The 25759-nt window shown below is 40.7% G+C and overlaps 1 protein-coding gene across 1 annotated transcript in view; it reads left to right on the forward strand.

The window, feature by feature from the left end:
• Positions 1-25471, forward strand: part of LOC126365815 (cilia- and flagella-associated protein 157-like) — a 157142-nt gene extending 131671 nt beyond the window's left edge. The window contains exons 10-11 of the mRNA XM_050008406.1: positions 23441-23707; positions 25222-25471. Of these exons, the coding sequence (XP_049864363.1) occupies positions 23441-23690 (250 nt within the window). The 3' untranslated portion in view covers positions 23691-23707; positions 25222-25471. The remainder of the gene's footprint in view (positions 1-23440; positions 23708-25221) is intronic.
• Positions 25472-25759: the final 288 nt, after the last annotated feature.

Genomic DNA, 25759 nt, shown 5'->3' on the forward strand with positions numbered 1-25759 from the left:
AACATTGCACATGTCACTGGATAGAGGAAAGTTCAAAGTACAAAACTGTTAAGGCTTTCATGGCCACTTCTTGACAAACTGCCTTTTGGCTTCTGTTTCAGAAAGAGCTTGGTGATGTCTTGCTCTTTCATGCATTCTCACCATGAGCTATTTCACATGGAATGACAATTTCTACAAACAGCTGGAAGGTATTACCATGGGTAGTCCTCTTAGTTTTTTATTATTTTTTATTTACACGTCAAGTTCCGTAGGACCAAATTGAGAAGCAAATGTCCAAGGTCATGGAACGTGTCAGTACATGAACTTACAACATAAAAGTAATAACAGATAAAAATAAATGTTCATGAACCTGCAAGAAAATCAGTCCATAAGTTTAAGCAAATGCTATCAGCTATACAATGAGAATCAGCTTAATTTTTCAAGGAACTCCTCAACAGAATAGAAGGAGTGATCCATGAGGAAACTCTTCAGTTTCAATTTGAAAACAGGTGGACTACTGCTAAGATTTTTGAATTTGAGTAGCAGCTTATTGAAAATGGATGCAGCAGTATACTGGTATACTGCACACCTTTTTTCACAAGAGTTAAGGAAGTCTGACCCAAATGGAGGTTTGATTTCTGCTGAGTATTAACCGAGTGAAAGCTGCTTATTGTTGGAAATAAACTAATATTGGTAACAAGAAATGACAATAAGGAATATACATATTGAGAGGCCAATGTCAAAATACCCAGACTCGTGAACAGAGGTCGACAAGAGGTTCGAGAACTCACACCACTTATTCCCCGAACTGCCCGTTTCTGAGCCAAAACTATCCTTCTAGAATGGGAAGAGTTACTCCAAAACATAATACCATATGACATAAGTGAATGAAAATAAGCAAAGTAGACTAATTTACGTGTCGAAGTATCACTAACTTTCGATACCGTTTGTATAGTGAAAATGGCAGTATTAAGTCTTTGAACAAGATCCTGAACGTGGGCTTTCCATGACAGCTTACTATCTATGTGAACACCTAGGAATTTGATCTGTTCAGTTTCACTAATCATATGCCCATTCTGTGAGATTAAAACGTCAGGTTTTGTTGAATTGTGTGTTAGAAACTTTAAAAACTGAATCTTACTGTGATTTAACGTTAGTTTATTTTCTACAAGCCATGAACTGAGGTCATGTACTGCACTACTTGAAACCGAGTCAATGTTGCACACAACATCCTTTACTACCAAGCTAGTGTCATCAGCAAACAGAAATATTTTAGAGTTACCCATAGTACTAGAGGGCATATCATTTATATAAATAAGGAACAGGAGCGGCCCCAACAATGATCCCTGGGGCACCCCCCCCCCCCCCCCCCCCCCACTTGACAGTACCCCACTCAGATCCCACATCACAGCCGTTATCAACATTGTGAATAATGACCTTTTGCTGCCTGTTGCTAAAGTAAGAGGTGAACCAATTGTGAGGTACTCCCCTTATTCTGTAATGGTCCAACTTCTGGAGCAATAGATCAACACAGTCAAATGCCTTTGTTAAATCAAAAAATACACCAAACGTTCAAAACTTTTTGTTTAGCCCATCCAATACCTCACAGAGAGAAGAGAATATAGCATTTTCAGTTGTCAAACGAATTCTAAAGCCGAACTGTACATTTGATAGTAAATCGTGTGATATAAATTGATCAATTAACCTTACATACAGAGCCTTTTCAATAACTTTTGCAAACACTGATGGCACAGAAATAGGTCTAAAATTATCTACAGTATACCTTTCTCCCTTTTTATAAAGGGAGTACTGAATACTTTAATTGCTCAGGAAACTGCCCGTTCCTAAAGGAAAAATTACAAATATGGCTAAATACAGTGCTAACATGTGCAGCACAGTACTTTAATATCCTACTAGACACTCCATCATAACCATGAGAGTCCTTAGTCTTCAGTGATTTAATTATTGACTCAATCTCCCTCTTGTCTGTATCACAGAGAAGTATTTCAGACGTCAATCTCGGAAAGGCATTTGCTAAGAAATTTATACACTCCTGGAAATGGAAATAAGAACACCGTGAATTCATTGTCCCAGGAAGGGGAAACTTTATTGACACATTCCTGGGGTCAGATACATCACATGATCACACTGACAGAACCACAGGCACATAGACACAGGCAACAGAGCATGCACAATGTCGGCACTAGTACAGTGTATATCCACCTTTCGCAGCAATGCAGGCTGCTATTCTCCCATGGAGACGATCGTAGAGATGCTGGATGTAGTCCTGTGGAACGGCTTGCCATGCCATTTCCACCTGGCGCCTCAGTTGGACCAGCGTTCGTGCTGGACGTGCAGACTGCGTGAGACGACACTTCATCCAGTCCCAAACATGCTCAATGGGGGACAGATCCGGAGATCTTGCTGGCCAGGGTAGTTGACTTACACCTTCTAGAGCACATTGGGTGGCACGGGATACATGCGGACGTGCATTGTCCTGTTGGAACAGCAAGTTCCCTTGCCGGTCTAGGAATGGTAGAACGATGGGTTCGATGACAGTTTGGTAGTACCATGCACTATTCAGTGTCCCCTCGACGATCACCAGAGGTGTACGGCCAGTGTAGGAGATCGCTCCCCACACCATGATGCCGGGTGTTGGCCCTGTGCGCCTCAGTCGTATGCAGTCCTGATTGTGGCGCTCACCTGCACGGCGCCAAACACGCATACGACCATCATTGGCACCAAGGCAGAAGCGACTCTCATCGTTGAAGACGACACATCTCCATTCGTCCCTCCATTCATGCCTATCGCGACACCACTGGAGGCGGGCTGCACAATGTTGGGGCGTGAGCGGAAGTCGGCCTAACAGTGTGCGGGACCATAGCCCAGCTTCATGGAGATGGTTGGGAATGGTCCTCGCCGATACCCCAGGAGCAACAGTGTCCCTAATTTGCTGGGAAGTGGCGGTGTGGTCCCCTACGGCACTGCGTAGGATCCTATGGTCTTGGCGTGCATCCGTGTGTCGCTGCGGTCCGGTCCCAGGTCGACGGGCATGTGCACCTTCCGCCGACCACTGGCGACAACATCGATGTACTGTGGAGACCTCACGCCCCACGTGTTGAGCAATTCGGCGGTACGTCCACCCGGCCTCCCGCATGCCCACTATACGCCCTCGCTCAAAGTCCGTCAACTGCACATACGGTTCACGTCCATGCTGTCGCAGCATGGTACCAGTGTTAAAGACTGCGATGGAGCTCCGTATGCCATGGCAAACTGGCTGTCACTGACGGCGGCGGTGCACAAATGCTGCGCAGCTAGCGCCATTCGACGGCCAACACCGCGGTTCCTGGTGTGTCCGCTGTGCCGTGCGTGTGATCATTGCTTGTACAGCCCTCTCGTAGTGTTCGGAGCAAGTATGGTGGGTCTGACACACCGGTGTCAATGTGTTCTTTTTTCCATTTCCAGGAGTGTATAAGAAGTGTAACAGAGTCAAACACTCAGTGAAGTGACACATAGCAAAAAGAAATGTTGGATATGGGCTTTCTGCCATACACTCCCAGATTGACAGACAGAATCGCCCATATATTGCACAAACATGGCATAAAGACTATTTATAAACTGACACAGAAGGTCAAAGAGCATCTCAGATCAGCAAAAGATTAAAGGGATCCATTTGCAATGTCAGAAATATACCACATACCATGCACATGTGGAAAAGTTTATTTTGGAATGACTGGACAGTCAATCAATATCAGGATCACAGAACATAAGTGACATTGCAGATTGGGGCAGTTAAGAAATTGGCTGTGGCAGAGCACATGCTGTGTGACGTCGACCACATAGTAAAATTTACCAATATGGAAGTTCTCACTGTAGAGGAGAGCTATCACAACTGATTGTTCAGGGAGGCTATAGAAATTCACAAACATGAGAATAACTTCATCAAGAAAGCAGAAAGCCTCACAGTGAATGGATCTTCGATTCCCATGATTCAGTGAATGACTATTGCAGGTAGCAAAAGGAGAACCGCACCAGAAATCACCACAGAGAACCCATTGGACATTGGTGCACCAAGTACATATACTCTGCACCCACAAGCTCAACTCCAGTCCTTCAGCAGCTTAGACAATGCTAGCCATTCATGCTGGCAAAATGTCAGAAAACTCATCAAACAAATGTTGGTTGAAGAACCTGAGACAGAAGCCAACAGACAGTTTGCCAAGGTTCAGAGCATTTCATTTGTGCAGACACTATACCATATACTCAAAATGAACACCATGCATTGCTTGAGAGACATTGAAATGGTAGTCCATTTCATTCTTCAGATGAATCAACAGGTCCCTTTTTACTGAATCGACAGCTTCAACAATTTGCTTTCTCAGATCGTAAGGAGTAATCATGTCCAAGTATGTACAACAGCTGGATAAATAGTAATGAGAACTGTACTTATATTTACACACCTTCAGTATAATAACCCCATTATTTATGACCTTTTTCAAAATGTCCAGAAGGTGTCTTAAACCATCTGCATATCTATTTGTGCTGAGGTCTCATATTATCCACCTTATGGTATGGAAAACTTCATCTCCAGTGTTGTACCATATCCCTCGCAGTGGTACTTTCACTTTGGTAAAGAGATTGTAATTACAGGAGCTCATATTGGGTGAGTGCAGTGGATGTTCCAGACTCTCCCATTGGTGGTGGTGCAAGAGGTCCTGGCCAGCAGTAGCAGTTTGGCATTGTGCATTGTCATGTAAAAGGATGGATTGCTGTTCCATGAAATGTTGTCGCTTTTGCCTGACACTGGATGATGGTAATATTGCAGGAATATGCAGCAGTAGCCAGTGTAAACTGTAGTTCTTGATGGTACAGCTGCGATGAAGTATTACCCCATCAGTACCATACTCCACAATGAACATCACCTTCACAGTACTTGATGTGGCGTGATCTTTCTGTGTAGAGGAGAAGTGGGACATCTACATTTATTGGATTAGCGTTTCAAGTTTGGTTCATATGAGTGCACCCGGCTTTTTTCAGTAGTGACAATGGATCAAAAAAAATTGTTACCTTTCCTTTGGTACCAGCTCAACAAATCCTGTGTGACAGTACAGCTGTGCCGTTGTTGCACCTCAGACATTTCAAGAGGTATCAAACATGCTGCAATTTTGTGGTACCCCGGAATGTCATGCAGAAAGTGGAGCACAGTTTTGTGGCATACTCTGACTTCTGCTACTAACTCACACACAGCGTCCAACAAGGAAGCAAGGAGTTTAACTGTATTGTCCTCCACATGGGGTCACCCTGTATGGGGGTGACCCATCACAGCATCTCTGCATACTCTGAATGCTTTAACCCATTGTGAAATTGTGCTGTATGGCAACTCTACATCACCAAATGCTTCACGCAGTCCCTGGAAACATTCTTGCATATTCTGACCTCATACCACTTCAGTTTTGAGCTAAGAATGTTGCTCTGTCTTTGTAAACATGATGGTAGGGCAGTTGCACTATTGTTGTGACAGTCAACATTCTACAAACTGCAGTCGACTGAGAGAGTACTTTCCCTTCCCAATGTACAAATTCACCTCACAGGCTTCATTGAGTCAACACAGATGGTTTGACTTTACAGCAGTGCTACCTCTACTTTCTACCCAGCCCATGTATTTCCTCTCACAAATTTGGCACAGCTGCTGTTCAGTGCTGAAGATGTGTATCATCCTTCAGTATAGCTCACCACATGCACAATAAAAATAAAATCAGTACACAAAACTGCACTTTAATATTAGACAAATTATTTTCATGTTATTATTTTTAACTATATAAACTGCCTTGGTCTAAGTATCATTCATCACTAAGGACATGTAAGGATATGCCTCATTCCCATGGAGTGGTATGCATCACTGCAACCTATTTTAGAAAATTTTGGAATCAAATATGAAAATTATCAGATAGAATTAGTATTTCTTTGTCGTAGATCAGATCCCTCATTTGCAAATGTAGTTATGAACAGTTAATAAACACTTACAAGCACATTAAATACTTACTTTGGCTCTCATCTGAATCAATTCTTTCTCAAAAGTTACTCTCTGTATTGTGATTTTTCCTGTCCATCTCCACTTCTTCTACATCTCCTTTAATTTTTAAGACAGTAAGATTTACCAGCTTCAACAAACAATAGGCAAGAATGCATTTCTTTCCTGTTTCTGTCTTAAATTTGTGATATAGCTGTCCAATGGAAAAGTGTTGATGTTTTCTTGTAGTATCTTTTATTACTCAAAAATGTCCCAAAATCATATACACCTCATTCTCGAATTTCAGTAGTTGTATACTGTGATATTATAAAAACTTTCATAAAAAGTATTTTGTACAATATTCAGCTTGAACAAAACGCCTCACACCACTTGAAGAAGCTATCCACACTGTAGGGTAAAATCTCTAAACGGCGGTGTCCCCCTCCACCTGTCTCTCTTCTACCACACATGCTAATACCAGAGACCTCCCCCCCCCCCCCCCTCCCCCCTCCCCTTCCTCCGCTCCAGGTTCCTAACCAACAAGCCCAAGCTGGCTTCCTTTTTAATCTCCCAATCCTGCACATCTCATATCAAACACAGATCATAGCTATAATCGAACGAAAATCCCTATTCAGTCTTAAACCTCCTATCCAGATCCCTGTCTCTTATCTTTAGGTATCTGTTCTTTCAAAAGGCCTAACCTTCAAGCTCACACCAAAATTCAGTCATACTGTCATAATTAAATACGTCCTCTCACTCATGTGTAACCTCAGTTGGAAGTATCACTTCACTACCCAGTCCCAAACCACAATCAACAGGGTGAGTGTAGTGCACTGCCTAGAATAGTTCCAAACCAAAAGTACCCTCTCCAAGCATTCCTCATAATCCTCACTTCCAGCGTTGTGTCTCAATTCTTCCTGAAAAATACCACCAAAACTCAAAATGTTATGTGTTTCTTAATGGAATATCTCTCCATCGTCTAAATCTACATTTACATATATACTCTGCAAGCATGTACTGCACATGTTTTAGGGAACCCTGTACCACTACTGGTCATTTCCTTTCCTGTTCCACTCAGAGACAGAGCAAGGGAAAAATGACTACCTGTATGCTTCCATATGAGCCCTGATTTCTTGTATCTTATCTTCATGGTCCTTATGCAAAATGTATGTCTGCAGCAGAATTGTCCTGCAGTTATCTTCATCTGTTGGCTCTCTAAATTTTAGCATTCCTCAAAAAGAATGTTGCTTTCCCTTCAGGGTTTTCCATTTGAATTCCTGAAGCACCTCTGTAACAAATCTATCAGCCCATCTATGAATTGCTTCAATGTCTTCCTTTAATCCAACCTGGTGCGGATCCCAAACACTTAAGCAGTACTCAAAAACAGGCCAAACTAGTATCCTATATGTGGTCTCCTTTAAAGATGAATCACACTTTCCCAAAATTCTCCCAACAAACCAAAGTTGACCATTTATCTTCCCTATGACAATCCTCACATGCTCATTCCATTTCATATTGCTTTGCAACGTTACACTCAGATATTTAAACAATGTGACTGTGTTAAGCAGGACACTACTAATGCTGTATCTGAACTTTACGGGTTTCTTTTTCATAATCGTTGGCATTAACTTATGTATTTTTCTAAATTTAGAGCCAGCTGTCATTCATCAGACCAACCAGAAATTTTGTCTAGAGTCATCTTGTGTGATCTTATAGTGACTCATCTTAAACACCTTGCTACACACCACAGCATCATCAGCAAGTGACTGCAGACTGCTGTTCACGCTGTCTGCCAGATCATTTACGTATATAGAAAATAATAGCAGTCCTGTCCCACTTCCCTGGGGCATTCCTGATGATACCCTTGTCTCTGATGAACACTCACCATTGAGGACAACATACTGGGTTCTATTATTTAAAAAAGTCTTCAGGCTACTTGCATATCTAGGAACCTATTCTGCATGCTCGTGCCTTTGTTAACAGTCTGCAGTGGGGACTGTGTGAAATATTTCCCAGAACTCTAGGAATATAGAATTGGGATGTTGCTCATCATCTGTAGTTTATATTATAGAATGTGAGAAAAGGGCAAGCCGAGTTTCACACTAGCGATGCTTTCTAAAACCATGTAGATTTGTGGATATAAGCTTTTCAGGCTCTATGAAATTTATTATATTTGAACTAACAATATGGCTGGCCGAGCGGTCCTAGGCGCTTCAGTCCGTAACCGCGTGACTGCTACGGTCACAGTTTCGAATCCTGCCTCGGGCGTGGATGTGTGTGATATCCTTAGGTTAGTTAGGTTTAAGTAGTTCTAAGTTCTAGGGGACTGATGACCTCAGATGTTAAGTTCCATAGTGCTCAGAGCCATTTGAAACATTTTTGAGCTAACAATATGTTCTAGAACTCTCAGCAAATGAATGTTAACTATATTGGTCTGTAATTTTATGGATCTGTTCATTTTCTCTTATTATAAACAGGAGTCAAGTGTGCTATAAATTTGTGATAAATGCAAGCTAAATAAGTGGCCAATAGCATAGAGTACTCTTTGTAAAACCAAATTGGGATTGTTTCTCTATACCAGGAATGTGTATTACTACATCATCCACATGGGAGCCTGTTCAGTGATCAAACAACATTATGTTTATACAATTCTCATGTGTAAAAGATTTTTTAAGTGCAAAATTTAAAACTTCGTCTTTCCTTTTGTTATCTTTTGCTGCCACACCAAACTGGTCAACGAGTGACTGGAGGGAAACATTAGACCTGCTTATAGATTTTACATTGGACCATAATTTTCTTGCATTCTTGGCCAGGCCTTTTTCTAAGGTAGGACAGTGTTAATATTGAGTGGCAAGGTGTTCATTTCATCCATATGGGACTTTGTGTATGGTCAAAAGATGGATGGTACGTTTGTACAGTTCTCCTGCATGAGCCATTCCTTAAACATGAAATTTAAACCTTTGTCTTTCATTTTGCTATTTTCAACTGCCACACCAGACTAGTCAACCGATGACAGGATGGAAGCCTTCGATCCCCTCAGCAATTTTACACAGGACTAGAATTTTCTTGGGTTCATGAGTGGCAAGGTGCACATTTCATCCATGCAGGACTCTGTGTGATGGTCAAATGATGATATGTTTGTATGATTCTCCTGCATGAATGATTTCTTAAGTGCAGAATTTAAACCTTTGGCCGTTGTTCTGCTATCTTCAGTTGCACATAAGACTGGTGAATGAGTGACAATATGGAAGCCTTAGACATGCTTAGCAATTTTACATAGGACCAGAACTTTCTCAGGTTCTCATTCAGATGACAGTGGTAATAGTTGTATGCTTCGTGCATAGATATTCTCACAGATGCATGAATCTCTACTAACCTTTGCCTATTGTCATTTGTGTGTTCTCTTTTCAGCCGAGAGTGTAGTCCCTGCACACTCCATCAGCCAGTGTTTGTCTCTCTATCCACCCATACACTATTATCCCTTCCATTTCGTCTACCTCCTCCTGACCACTGTTTGCATTCCGTGTGGTAGCTGCATTCTGGTCCGAGATGCTGGAGCTGGCAGTCGTGTGTGAGTGAGGTGTGTTTGCTAGTGTGTGTGAATGGTGTGTCTCACTTTTACTGATAAAGGCTGTGGCAGAAAGCTTTACATAAGTGTCTTTTAATTGTGCCTGTCTGCAACTTGTCATGTCTTCTTTATGATGTATTTGTAATTTTCATTTAAGCAAAGTTTGGCGTGGCTTCTTTAACCTCCAACTTCTATGGTGCTTCTGTATATAGTACAGATTGATCTCCAATATAACAACAGAGGCACTCTCAGCAGATGAACTTTTCATTATGTGTGGTTGTTTATTTTTTGAACTTAAGAGACATCTACTTACTGTCTGTTGGACATTATCCAATTTTATCATCACCCTCTTGTTCAGTTTTCAGGAAAGCAAATGGTGCACACATTTTGTGATACCGTCCATGGCGGGCCACTTGAATTTGTGCATGCAACAGCCTGATTGGCTAACTTCAACCTTAGTTAACTCAGAAATGATGACATATTGAATTTTTTTTCTTAACAGTCATTTCTCAGCATTGTCTGCCCTGAAGCATGCTTACAAGCTTTTCAATCTGTTTCTGATCGCCCTGTATGGGGGTTGTCTCACTTTTAGTGATGGAGCTTTGGCTGTTGAGGTGATGTAGAGATTTATTTTGAAGAATTCAGAAAGGGAGGGCTGGCCAAACAATACTCGTGCTTCAACAAGTTTGATATTTCTCAATATGTTGAAGTACTCGATACAGTATTGACATTGCTCGAACAATAACATGACATTGACTTGCATGGCACTAGTGCAAGAGATACACAAAAAACTATGTACCATCCGCTATAACAAATCTATTGTTCTGCTTAACATTGACAATTTTGTGAAATACAGGAGGAAACAGTATTAAATTCTACCATCTTACAAACTCTTATTGTATTTGAATAAGTCTGCAATAAAAGTTAACATACACACATGGAATGCTGTGTACAAACATTAATGCTGCTCATTTTGTTTGGTTATGAGAGATTGTAACAATTTGCTAAATGGATTGCAAACAAGAAATTCCAGCACTCTTCACATATTAGAATACAACAAGTACTCCATCTTTAGGTCATGAGTGGCCTACTGGGACCATCCGACCGCCATGTCATCCTCATTAGAGGATGCAGATAGAAGGGGTGAGGGGTCAGCACATCGCTCTCTCGGTCATAAGATGGTATTCTTGACCGAAGCCGCTACTATTCAGTAGAGTAGCTCCTCAATTGGCCTCATGAGGCTGAGTGCACCCCGAAAAATGGCAACAGCGCATGGCGGCCTGGATGGTCACCCATGCAAGTGCCGACCACGCCCGACAGCTCTTAACTTCAGTGATCTCACAGGAATCGGTGTAGCCACTGTGGCAAGGCCATTGCCCACATATTAGAATACCATGTAAAAATGTTAACCAGATTTTAATCAGCTTTAAAACATGATGATGACAATCACATGAAACAGGAAGAATAGTCAATCCAGACTGAAATATCTAACAAGATATTGTTGAATGCAAATCTGCCAGAGCACAAAGAGTTTGGTGAGGCACACAAAGAATGATGAGCCTTAGCAGAGCTATTGAGTACTTTTACATCTCAGGTTTTCAGATGAACATAATCAGTTCAGATTCTAATCATTATAACTCTGTGTGGCCATAGTTGGAGCCACGAATGATGACAGTCAAGTTTAGGCCTATTTTGCACATCTAATCAAGCATTCTCTGACAACCACTGACAGTTCAGTAGTGTTCTCAGTGCTCTGCTCTGAATGTCATAGTCACTGCAAGCATTAAACATGATCATAGTGTGCTATTTAATGAACTTTTATTTCATTACTTGTGAGTTGTGACAGCCGATGATGGTGGTAAGCGACAACTTCTGCCCAAGCAAGCAAGAGGTGTAATTTGCAGTGTACACATTTTCGTCAAGCACAGCGCACCTGTACCTGCTTATTCTGACTGTGACAGGAAACTGGCAACAATGCAATCCCCGTCCATGTCTGGAGCTATACAAACCACCATTGTTCATGGACTCTACTACAGTAATGTATTTATGACGACTCATAATTTGCTCATTATGCAATTGATTAAAATTTAGTTTATCTATGTGTCCATGGGGCACACTATTTTAGCAAATGATCCTGTTGCCATCATCAAGTGAACTCATTATCATAACCTCCTGATAACAGAAATGTGTAGATTATCTAAAATATTGTGCCCATTGGACACTGAGGTCTTGCATTACACTTGTAAACTAATTTTTCCATAAGTTGCAGACACTTACTTCCCACACTCTGCAGAGTAGATTGGAGAGTGGCCTACCTATATTTCTTCACCATGAACCAATCTATCAAAATGGATGCGTTAATACACATACATTAATATAATCAAATACTATTCGAGTACCACATAGAGCAAAGCAATCAGCACTCTACTGTGAATGGTGTAGCCAGTGCAACCATTAACATGATCGTAGTGGGTTTCTTTTTAAAAATAAATAAAAGAAAAGTAGGAGTTAAGTCAATATAAAATATGTTCCTAAACCCTCATTTTATGGCATAAAGAATGGTAGTGGAAATGATGTACATATTTTTGAGTAGGAACTCAAATCCAGAAGCATTTCATCTCTGTATTACATAAATAAAAATAAAATAATACCTTACATATGTTTAGGGCAATATTATGGAAATGGAAGAGGACATAGACAAAGATGAAATGGGAGGTATGATACTTCGTGAAGAATTTGACAGAGCACTTGAAAGAACTAAGTCAAAAAAAAAAAGGCCCTGAGAGTAGACAACAATCCATTAGAACTACTGATAGACTTGGGAGAGCCAGCCATGAAAAAACTCTACCATCTGATGAGCAAAATGTACGAGACAGTCGAAATACCGTAAGACTTCAAGAAGAATATAATAATTCCAATCCCAAAGAAAGCTGGTATCAATAGGTGTAAAAATTACTGAACTATCAGTTTAATAAGTCATGGTTGCAAAATACTATTACAAATTCTTTACAGACAGGTTCCCTAGAAATGTTGGAACACGTGAGGCAATACTGACCCTACAACATATCTTAGAAGATAGATTAAGGAAATGCAAACCTACATTTCTAGCATCTGTAGACTTAGAGAAAGCTTTAGACAATATTGACTGGAATACTCTCTTTCAAATTCTGAAGGTGGCTGGGGTAAAATACAGAGAGAAAAAGGCATTTACAATTTGTACAGAAACCAGATGGCAGTTATAAGAGGTGAGGGCCATGAAAGGGAAGCAGTTGTTGAGAAGGGAGTAAGACAGGGTTGTAGCCTATCCCTGATGTTATTCAATCTGTACATTGAGCAATTGAGTGTCCATATCCACACAAACATGACTACACACGTTTGTCTGCCAAGGCCAGACTGGGAGCAGCAGTGCACGATAGGAGAAGCAGACTGGGTGGTAGGTGTAAGGAAGAGGCTGGGGCAGGGAGAGGGAGGGATAGCAGAGTGTGGGTGGGGGATGGTATGAAGTGCTGCTTGTGGGAGCATACAGGGATGAGATAGTGAGAGGGTAGGGTCACTAGGTGCAGTCGGGAGTTAAACAGAGGGCAGATTTTGCCCAATGGCTTTTCTTACATCCTGTGACCCAGTGCTGTTTTCCTTTGTTACTATTTTCTAACACATTACTATACTCAATGTCTGCCATTCTTTCTCTTCTTTCCTGTGTTTCACTTGTTGCCTTCCTATTTGCACTGCATGCACTACTTATGAGCCACACTGTATCAATCATGTCATCCACACACAGCAGATGGCTATGGCTACAAGACCATACTGACCATACTCCCACTGATATCATTAATCCTAGACCTTCAAGCTGATCATTCTACCTGCATCGCTCTTGTGTATTTTTGTGTTATTTTTCATACCTCCCTGTGCCACAAAAACATGTACCTTATCGTACTAATCCCTCCCCACCTCATGCCCTTCTCCTCTCTAATTCCAGTTCACACATTGTAAGTTCACCTAATCTAGTCACATCTGCTGACCCCCTTCTTTACGCTTGCCCACCCACAGACCTGCACCCCACATTATAATCTTTTATTCATTTTTTTCTCTGGTTTAATTGTGTTTTCACATCAATATTTGTGGGTTTTCAGCTTCCACTATTGGCCTACCCCTCAAATTTCAGCTTGTTTCCCCAAACTTCATCCGTGATTTTTCCCTCGTGCTTTGCTGTATTTTTGTGAATTTTTTGTACCTATTTCTATGTTATTTATGCATTTTTATCCTCCACCATGGATTCTTGCTCGTTTCATCTGCGTCAATACAGAAAAGTTTCCTTACTTGTAGCTAGAACCCAGTCGCACATACTGTTCATGCATTGTTTCTTGACTGATGGAATTCCCCCAAATGTTCAACATCATATCTGGCACTCTCCACCCTGTTCACTTTCTACTCCCACCTTGGAATACCATTATCAGCCACCTTTACAACAACATCCAAACCTCCCCCACATCACCTCACAGCTGACAAACCTTGCCTCGCAGACCTACTACATTTACCCCACTCTCAAAAACTCCCTCTCACCACCTTACAGAATCCAGAACCTGAACAGACCCTAAACATATTCATGAACATTTCCTCCAAAAGCCTTAGTGCCACAGAAGTACCAATCCTTCCCAAAGGCCTATACATCTACATCTACATCCATACTCCGTAAGCCACCTGACAGTGTGTGCAGAGGGTACCTTGACTACCTCTATCAGTTCTCCCTTCTATTCCAGTCTCATATTGTTCGTGGAAAGCAGGATTGTCAGTATGCCTCTGTGTGGGCTCTAATCTCTCTGATTTTATCCTCATGGTCTCTTTGCGAGATGTACGTAGGAGGGAGCAATATACTGCTTGACTCCTCGTAGAGGTATGTTCTCGAAACTTCAACAAAAGCCCATACCGAGCTACTGAGTGTCTCTCCTGCAGAGTCTTCCACTGGAGTTTATCTATCATCTCCGTAACTCTTTCGCGATTACTAAATGATCCTTTAACAGCGTTGCTCTCTGTTGGATCTTCTCTATCTCTTTTATCAACCCTGTGTGGTACGGATCCGACACTGCTGAGCAGTATTCAAGCAGTGTGCGAACAAGCATACTGTAACGTACTTCCTTTGTTTTTGGATTGCATTTCCTTAGGATTCTTCCAATGAATCTCAGTCTGGCATCTGCTTTACCAATGATCAACTTTATATGATCATTCCATTTTAAATTACTCCTAATGCATACTCCCACATAATTTATGGAATTAACTGCTTCCAGTTGCTGACCTGCTATATTGTAGCTAAATGATATGGGATCTTTCTTTCTATGTATTTGCAGCACATTACCCTTGTCTACATTGAGATTCAATTGCCATTCCCTGCACCATGCATCAATTCGCTGCAGATCCTCCTGCATTTCAGTACAATTTTCCATTGTTACAAATCTCGATATACCACTACACCATCTGCAAAAAGCCTAAGTGAACTTCCAACGTCATCCACTAGGTCATTTATGTATATTGTGTATAGCAACGGTCCTACGACACTCCCCTGCGGCACACCTGAAATCACTCTTACTTCGGAAGACTTCTCTCCATTGAGAATGACATGTTGCGTTCTGTTATCTAGGAACTCTTCAATCCAATCACACTATTGGTCTGAGAGTCCATATGCTCTTACTTTGTTCATTAAACAACTGTGGGGAACTGTATCAAACACCTTGTGGAACTAAAGAAAAACGGCATCTACCTGGGAAGCTGTGTCTATGGCCCTCTGAGTCTTGTGGACGAATAGCGCTGCTAGGTTTCACACAAACATCTTTTTGAAACCCATGCTGATTCCTACAGAGTAGATTTCTAGTCTCCAGAAAAGTCATTATACTCTAACATAATACGTATTCCAAAATTCTACAACTGATTGACGTTAGAGATATAGGTCTATAGTTCTGCACATCTGTTTGACATCTCTTCTTGAAAATGGGGATGACCTGTGCCCTTTTCCAATTGTGTGGAATGCTACGCTCTTCTAGAGACCTATGGTACACCACTGCAAGAAGGGAGCAAGTTCCTTCGCGCCCTCTGTGTAAAATCTAACTGGTATCCCATCAGGTCCAGCGGCCTTTCCTCTTTTGAGCGATTTTAATTGTTTCTCTATCGCTCTGTCATCTATTCCGATATGTACCATTTTGTCATCTGTGCGACAATCTAGAGAAGGAACTACAGTACAGCCTTCCTCTGTGAAACAGCTTTGGAAAAAGACATTTACTATTTCGGCCTTTAGTCTGTCATCCTCGTTTCGGTACCATTTTGGTCACAGAGTGTCTGGACATTTTGTTTTGATCCACCTACCGCTTTGACATAAGACCAAAATTTCTTAGGATTTTCTGCCAAGTCAGTACATAGAACTTTACTTTCGAATTCATTGAACACCTCTCGCATGGCCCTCCTCACATTACTGTTCGCTTCGTGAAATTTTTGTTTGTCTGCAAGGCGTTGGCTATGTTTATGTTTGCTGTGAAGTTCCCTTTGCTTCCGCAGTGGTTTTATAACTCGGTTGTTGTACCATGGTGGCTCTTTTCCATCTCTTACGATCTTGCTTGGCACATACTCATCTAATGCATATTACACGATGGTTTTGAACTTTGTCCACTGATCCTCAACACTGTCTGTACTTAAAACAAAACTTTTGTGTTGAGCTGTCAGGTACTCTGAAATCTGCTTTTTGTCACTTTTACTAAACAGAAAAATCTTTCTACCTCTTTTAATAGTCCTATTTATGGCTGAAATCATCGACGCAGTAGCCGCTTTATGATCGCTGATCCCCTGTTCTGCATTAACTGTTTGAAATAGTTCGGGTCTGTTTGTCACCAGAAGGTCTAACATGTTATCACCATGAGTCGGTTCTCCATTTAACTGCTCAAGGTAGTTTTCAGATAAAGCACTTAAAAAATTTCACTGGATTCTTTGTCCCTGCCACCCATTATGAACGTTTTTGTCTCCCAGTCTATATCCGGCAAATTAAAATCTCCACTCAGAACTATAACATGATGGGGAAATCTCAAAATATTTTCCAAATTATCCTTCAGGTGCTCAGTCACAACAGCTGCTGAGCCAGGGGGCCTATAGAGACATCCAATTACCAGGTCTGAGCCTGCTGTAACCGTGACCTTTACCCAAATTATTTCACATTTCAGATCTCCGTCAATTTCCTTTGATACTATTGCACTTCTTATCACTATAAACATGCCTCTCCTTCACTGTCCAGCCTGACTCTGCGGTATACATTCCAATCTGAGTTTAGAGTTTCATTACTGTTTACATGTGGTTTCATCCTACTTTCTGTCCCTAGTACTATGTGGGCATTGTGACTGTTTATTAATGAGAGCAGTTCTGGGACCTTTCTATAGACACTCCTACAGTTTACTATTAGCACATTAATATTGTTATTCCCTGTTGCATTTTGCCTACTCCTACCTTTCTGTGTCTCAGGAGGCGTCTTGTCGCGCCTATCGAGGGAATTCTCTAACCTCTCACATGAATGACCCCTAACAAACTGTAGCCAAGAAACAGCTTGGCCATCCAGTTGCTGAGCATGCTGCCCAACACAACGTTCTTCATTTCAGTGGCTGCTCATCAGCATGTGCTATCTGGATCATTCCTACCAACACCAGCTTTTCTGAAGTGCACAGGTGGAAACTCTCCCTGCAGCATATAACCCCACAGGCCACAACCTTCATTAGTCACTGCCGTTTCCCCAACTATCACCACCCCTGTTCCCATTCCAGCACTACACGATTTTCTATTCCACCAATGCACCCACAGTCTTCTTAATTCTCTCCTTTTCCACTGCCCCTCCACACCCTTTGCCGTCCTCCAACTTCCCAACTGCACGTAGCTGTAGCTGCCCTATCCTTTCTCCACCTCGTCCCTGTACGTTCCCACAAGCAACACTTGGCGTCTCCCACCCCCTAACCTGCTATCCCTCCCTCCCATCCTTGCCTCCTCCTTAACCCACCACCCAGATTGTTTCTCTCCTCATGCACTGCTACTTGCACTCTGGCCTCGGCAGCCAAAGACCGTAGTCATGTGTGTGTGAGTTGGGTTTGCATCAATGCATGTGTATATACGTTGTCTAATTCAGATTCTTTTTGTTGAGTCTATCTGCAACTTGTCATCTCCCCTATATGGTGAGTAGCAATCTATCCCTTTCATAATATTGTCATTATTCCATCCTGGATTCTCCTTTGTTTAATTGTTTATCCTAAATAGATTCCAGTTTATAAGACAGTGTAAATCAGATAATCAGTTATAGAAAATTGTGGTACAGGTGACCATCCTATAGCAGTCTCATGTATGAAATTGGTTAAATGTCCTTTATTGAAACATGAACAGTGTAACAATATCATGTACAACAAGGACTGACTGCACTCCTCCATTCCTCTCCCATCCCCAGTCACCCAAAAATTGTAGTATGCAGACCCCACCAGTGGCAAAATGGTTCAAATGGCTCTGAGCACTATGGGACTTAACTGCTGAGGTCATCAGTCCTCTAGAACTTAGAACTACTTAAACCTAACTAACCTAAGGACATCACACACATCCATGCCCGAGGCAGAATTCAAACCTGCGACCATAGCAGTCGCGCGGTTCCAGGCTGTAGTGCCTAGAACCGCTTGGCCACCCCGGCCGGCCCCACTGACAGTGACTGCCATAGAAAGGAAACTTTCTGACTAGTAACAGTGACCTGGCAAGGTATATCTGAGAAACTATGATGTTGTGTGCTTTATCCTTGCCATGAACTTAGACATGTATCCATCTTGTGTCTATTATGGAGTAAAGTGCGTGATATACATAACTGTGTCATTTCTCCACATTGCCTTTCTCCCATCCCAGGGTAAAATCGACACTGGTGATCTGCAACGACTGTGAAAGGCTCATTTTAAAGCTTCACTTTCTGTTTGGATACTATGCACAGTTGATGGAGCCATCTTGCAACTGTAGAGCACTTAAATCCCTATGACAAGACAGTGACTTTTATATGGATGTGTGTAGTGCTTCACAGTGAAATACTCAGAAACTGATACAGTTCAAGCAGGAAAATTATCACACTCACTGGTGCTAACAGTGCTACCTACAATACTGAACTGTGTATCCCTACAGACAATCTATTGGGTGATTTCATTCCAGGCTTCACTTCACATGTGTATCATACCAATACTAAGAACCTAGTTGGACATGCAAATTCTTCACTGTTCACTAATGTTGACATGCCTACCATGTTGGATCCAATTTCAATCAAGCCATTTGTGCCGCATCATGTAGTCCAGCCAGTTGGACAGTTTCTGAGCATCACTACCGAACTTAACACCAGCACCACATATGGATACTGTGAGCTGATATGTCATCCCCTCTGGACATCATGTTGGCCCAGGGCACAACTATGCATCAATGATACTACGGCCCATTTTGGTTCACAACTGAAGCTGCCTTCATTCTGCCCAGACCAACCTGTGATGTGATTTGTGATCACTAAGTGCATTATGCCCACTCTTGGCCTCACAGAAGACAGTGCAAAATCCATTGCTTTGGTCCACCATCTTACTGAACACACTGACATAATCAAGATACTATCTTGGTTGCTGTGGATAGCAATAAATACCATACCCTAAACTCTGCATTGCTCCGTTGCCTTTCATGGACACTAAAGCAGCAAGATCTTGCCTCAGGTACAAGTGGTGATGATTTTGCGCAAAAGCAAGTCATTGGTGAGCAAATTAATATTGACAGACAGGATTTTTACCAATAATTTTCTGTTGAGGGCAACCGCAGCTGAAGTAATCCATGTTTCTGAAATAAACTGCTTTCAACTGACATGTTAAAAGTGTGTTTAACTCAAATGTCAGTTTCTGAATTGGTCAATTTGAACTTTGATGCCCTGCTTGTTGTTGGAAACAGTATTTTATTTTGAGAAGGTTCAGTCCCCCTCCTTCAAGGCTTAAATGATTTACTGATGTATGTACAGCTGAAGATGTGATTTGAAATCACAAAACTGGTTGTGTTCCTGTAAAAATTCATGTACCTCTGAAAGCAGTTTATTTCAGAAACAAGGTTTTTTGCCATTTTGCAGTACCAACAATGTATAAATGTCACAGATAACAATACCTGCAGCTGTGACTTACAGCAGCTTTGCTAGACCATCCACCCAGACACAGCCAAACCAGACCAACCACACCCAACCATCCTGAGTATGACATCAACACTGCTACAGGTTATGGTGACCTTCAGCTGACCATCACAAAAATTCACAAAATTGGCAAGCTCTGCTAGTTCCATACACAGTTTGGCGATGTGGTGCGCAACTGCTGGTTGCTGTGTGATTACCTAAAAGTGAAGTGAGATCCACAATAGACATATTGGATTGTGACAAAAATTCAAGTAGCCTCACAATGCAGCATACTGATGAATCATTTCATACTGCACCTCTTAGCAAAGTAATATACACTACATATTAAATTGCATATATAGACAATATTTTCTCATTGGCATGGGTTCAGAATCAAGCACCTCACTCTCTGGACATTCTGCAGTGACAAGAGACATATCTGCCATCCAGTTCTGCACAGTGAATGACTCCTCTATAACTGTCCACAGATCCATGTCTCATACCTTAGATCTTGGCTCAGGGGAGTCATTTTCATGGAACTTTCTCATTGCATGTGTCATGGAACTGGTACTTGAAGCTGATTTTCTCTGAGACTTCCATCAGTGTAGTATGCAGCACATTGCAACATGAAGACAGCAGTCATTCTGTTCATGGTGACATTGGTTATTGGCCCTCACAACCACAGTAGGCTTCTACTACCTCTCTCTTGAAAGACATGCAGTACCACAACATGAGTGATGAACATTAACAATACTTGCATGAACGTGTCACATCTCTGACCTAACTGCAACAACTCCAGCAACATTACTTCAACACAAGGTTAGAGTCAATACATATACTTGCTACCTCACCTATGCCTTGGATCAGCATCTTAAATTGCAGAAAGGCATACCGGCAGAGACTGATGATTGAGGACATTCAAAAGATGGCTGCCATCATACCCTTCAGTTTATATGAACTTGCCTTATGGCCTCAAATATATGAGCCAGACCTGGCAGCAATTTATTCAAGCTCCCTTTTTGCTGTGCACATTTGAATGATATTCTGTTTTTCTCTCCTTCAAGGTAAATCATAAGCTGCATCTCAAACAAGTTCTTGATGTGCCTGCTGTCATTAATGATGACAAATGTCAGCTTCATCAGCTCAAAGCAGTCTTCCTCCGCCACCTGATCAATGCCTCTAGTATCTCCCCCCCCCCCCCCCCACACACCCCCCTCTCTCCAGCCCCCCATGCTACAACAAACCAAGATCATTAAGCAACAACCCTGTCTGTTAGATTTCCAAGAATTATGCTGTTTTCATGGCATGATTAATTTCTGTTGCCTACTTCTCCCTAATGCTGTTGCTTACAGAAGTTTAGCTGGAAAGGACACTATTGGTAAGTGTAAAGTTGGGTGCATTCCATAAAGTTGGGTGCATTCCACATATGCAATGTGCCTTTGATAAAATTAAAAACTGTCTCATACTTGCCACAGCCTTAATGCACCCATTGCCTAAAGTCCTATTGACTTACCTCAGGCACAGTTGCAAACCCACAAATTACTGACTCCCTTCAAGATTCTACTACCAACTTACATACAGAATGTTGTTCCATCCTGGCTCCACCAAGCAAGTATTGTGTCTTGCTTTGCAAAATTAAATTCAACCTTTCATGCCAACATCAATGAGGAAGATCATATTTGACCAATTACACAATCTGTCACAGCGACAACTGACCAAGGACAACAATTTGAATCAGTTCTATTTAACAAACTATGCAACCTCTGCAGTGTACGACATTACTGCACAGTGGCTAACCATCCAAAAAGTATTGGCTGTCTGGAATGATGGCAATATACACTTAAAGATGCCCTTGCCTGTTACAGAAGTCACTGGATGAAAGCATTGTCTTGTGTACAATTATGTGTATGCACTGTTCACAAAGACAATCTCTTTGCCTCCCTCATAGAAGTCCTCTGTGATGAGTTGCTTGCTCTACAGACTTTGTGTTACAAACACCACTGATGTACAACTCACAAAATTACCCTCCCTCATCACAGAAGTCAAACAACACATCACACGGCTCAGGATACCACCTCCACACCCACACAGTTCTCCAAAAATCTTCATCCATAAGGCACTGGCAGACTGTGACTATATCAAGCTCTGGGATGACACTATCCACCCTGCACTACAGTTGCCTTATACCAGCCCTCACAGAGGCATCAGATGAGGAACTAACACTTTCGACATGTTGCTTCATGGTAAGCCTACCACTCTGGTAGTCAACTGCTTAAAACCAGGTTGGGCCTAATATGATGTCAGCCATACTGATGACATACAAACCACTCCAACCAATGCAGTTACCCCCTTCACAGCACAATGATGTGTCGCCCAGCTCAAACACTGAGAATACCACATTCCACCTAGACATGCAGCACTTTCTGCAGAATGAAATTGAGATCAAACTAGTTGATGATTTACTCATTGTTGAGGGGCAGCCTAAGGAATGACAGACGTTGATAACACCTTCATGTTTCAGCTAGATGTGCAGTACTTTCTGATGTATAACATTCAGGACAAACTAGTTGATGATTTCCTCATGGTTGAGGGATGGCCTGAGGAACATCAAACATCAAAATCTCCTTTGTGTTTCAGCTAGACTTGCAGCACTTCCTGCTGGACAACATCCAGGTCAAACTCATCAATGATTTCCTTGTGGTTGAGAGGCGGCCTGGAGAAAATAAATTTTGAGCACTGTGGATGCAGCAGCAATCACATTACAACTTTAGCCTGAGAGGTTTCTCACCATCATGGCCTGCAGAACATTATGATGGCCTGTAACGGATCCTTCAGATCCTAATGTCACCTTCCCTGCACTCTGCCATGCCTGCACTCTAGCCCTGCACCATTGACAATCATTACTGACCTCCACCTCACCTCAACAAATACCATCTATATGCCACAGAGCAGGTCTGACATCATTGCACCCTTCCACCATGTTCGAAGAGAAATGGTCCAACTGTGCTCTGGGTTGAAGCTGCCCACGGCACAGTTAACATGCATGAAGGTGTGAAGATAATCGCAACAGCAGTGTTCCCTGGCTTTCTCCTTCCCCAGTGCTCCACACTCACGGGAGAGGGGGAGGTCACTCTGTAGGGTCTCTGCCTGCGACAGCAGCTGCCGCAGTGAGAAAACTCTGACTAATGACACTGGCCTGGTGTGTAACATCTAAGGAACTTAGATTTAGTGTGCTTTATGCCTGCCATGAAGTTAAATTTGTATTCGGCATGTGTCAGTTATGAAAAAAAGTGTATGTTATACATACCTGTGTCATTACTACATGCTACCTTTATCCCATCCCAAGGTAAAAACTGTGATAGTGTGTTATTTGCCTTTGTGAAACTTCACAAACTTTTGGACACAAGTACTTAAACCCATATACATTATACAATTTTACCCCAGAGATTCAAATGGAACCAATGGTTTATGTACATTATTACAATGTACTAAATTACAAAAGAATAGCTATTATTGTTTATAGATTTAATGGCTGTTATTCCAGACTTCTATTAACACAGAAATAATTTCATCCAAAATCTTCTAGACAGGATACAATGACAGAAACTAAACCACCTATCCCTATTTCTGTATGCTGAAACAAAGAAATTGTGTTAATAAAGCTATAGGTTTTGTATAATTGGCAACATTTCTTTCAGCAGTTTCCTTCTTATTTCAGAGATAGAGCCACTAGTGCTGTCACTATCTACGGAACAGGAGACCTTGGACTAGTACCAGCACCTATGTCAATTAGAAGTTCACATGCTTTAAAACCCAAAAATAATATGACACTGACAGCCACAACTGAAAATACAGGGGATGAAAATGTAAAATTGAGACCAAAAACAGCTGGACCCCGCTATGGTGTTACAAAAGTACATGGTTTAAAGCCTCAGTTTCAGTCTCAATACATGGAAGAAGATAAATAAGGAACCCGCTAACTGAGGTAATAATTAATTCATTCAGAGATAAGTGGTTCTTAATAAATTATACTTGCAGTGTAGTGGGTATACTAGTATGAACTAAATTTTCTCCCTTGTAGATTATCTTTATTTGATAATCTTGAAAGCTTAATAAGGGTGACTATACATCACTTCTTTGCCTTATGTAAAATTAGTTACTTTTTTGAAACCATAAAAAAGTCTTATTTAATTTTAATGGTTACATGTACTTACAAGAATCTTTTATTTTTCTCTGAAAATGTAAAATTCTTGTTCTGTTGTTTCTACAAGCAGAAGAATTTATTATGACTATGTGCAAATAGAGAGTCTCGAGAACAGTTCTAGAGTGATGCTCTAAGAATGTTTGGAAATTAGAACCAATAGTACAAATCATCCTAGACATAAAGGGATATATTTTGAGACTGATTTTTTTTTATTTCAGTAACCAGGTGTTTTGATATTTAGAATGAAAATTCACTATTTCTGTTTTACATTACACTTCCAATCTTATATCCATTTCATCACAGCATTAAGAAATGTATCAATAGACAGTGTGAACATTCTCTTACTCTTTGTGAAAGAAGCAGTTACAAAAATTATTCAAGAGTCACCATATTTAGTGTTACTTTATGACATGTCATTCTTAAACTTACTTTATTTATTAATTTAGCATTTTATTCATTACAATTGTAATACACATCGGCACCCTGTGAACTGCAAAGAGTGCTACATGCCATATACAATCATTAAAAATAATTTAAATGTATTATGAATGAAACAAGAAATGTTGGAATTGTATAGTAGGCCTACCAGTAATAGAATAAAATTCTGATTTTAGATTTCTAAACATTATTTTATACAGTCCTTTTGACTGTACAACGTATAAATTTCCATTAATTATTTTTGCACTATGTTCATCATAAATTTATTCACAAACATCATGTGTATTTAGTATATCACATGATGGTAAGTTTCTTTTTTTAAAAATATTTCCCTGTTAGCTATACTGAACGTCACTACCATAATGAATTAAGAATTTTATAATTATATGCCAAATATCTGACTTATGAAAACCAACATTAGTTGATACAACATGAGCTGATACAAGTGAAAAAAATATATATACTGTAGAAATGAAGCAATGTGTTCTGATTTCCAGAATATATGTAACTTATTTGTGTCCTACATTGTTACAAATTTATATCATGTAAGCTACAATTGTTTTTGCCTATATATTTAATTCAGATTTGTTCACTGATATTTTTTACACAATATGTTGTTATTCATATTTCTTCTGTATGTAACACATGACAAATCCCATATCATTGTACGTGGTAAAACGGGTGCTCAATAAAGCAAATCAAATCAAATCAAAATCAGGTGACAACAGTAGTGATCTCACAATAACTAATGATCTTTTCATGTTTAACACATATTTTTCCAGTTAGCATTATTAATTTTTAATATTATATTGATTTTTGTTGTTCACATGTTTGAAATACTCCTCTCTTGTTACAAGGAGATAACCAAGAATTGTGGCTGGAAGGTACAAAATGGTAGGAAAGAAAGCCACTCAAGATGAGAAACTGAACAATGGGCAGATAAGACAAAAGCAAAGTGTTGATTAATCTAGATAATCTATCTGTCTGTTTGGTCAGACACTAGCATTACTTCTCACCACTTCCTCTGTGATTATACTATTGTTTGTATTCCAACAATGATTTTATATTACACATTAAGGGCTTGTTTCTCATTTTGAAACTTCTTGAAATGTCACATCATTTCTGTATCTTTCAAAGCCTATCATAACTGTCTTTAAATAAGATTTTTTCTTGATTTTACTCAAAGTTTTCTTATTGATGACTGTACTGTATTTGACCATTGCCTTTCCCTGTGCTAATAATTTAGATACTATGGACATGGACCAGGGACAAAGCATTGTTCTGCACCTCCATCCACAGTAGTTAGCATAATTTATAACCCTTTCACAGTTGCATTTTTTTGTGCGACTCAGTAGTGTTCATTTATTTATTTGATATTTTAGTAGAACTGTGATT

The sequence above is a fragment of the Schistocerca gregaria genome, chromosome 4 (genome assembly GCF_023897955.1).
Source record: "Schistocerca gregaria isolate iqSchGreg1 chromosome 4, iqSchGreg1.2, whole genome shotgun sequence".
NCBI classification, from domain to species: domain Eukaryota; kingdom Metazoa; phylum Arthropoda; class Insecta; order Orthoptera; family Acrididae; genus Schistocerca; species Schistocerca gregaria.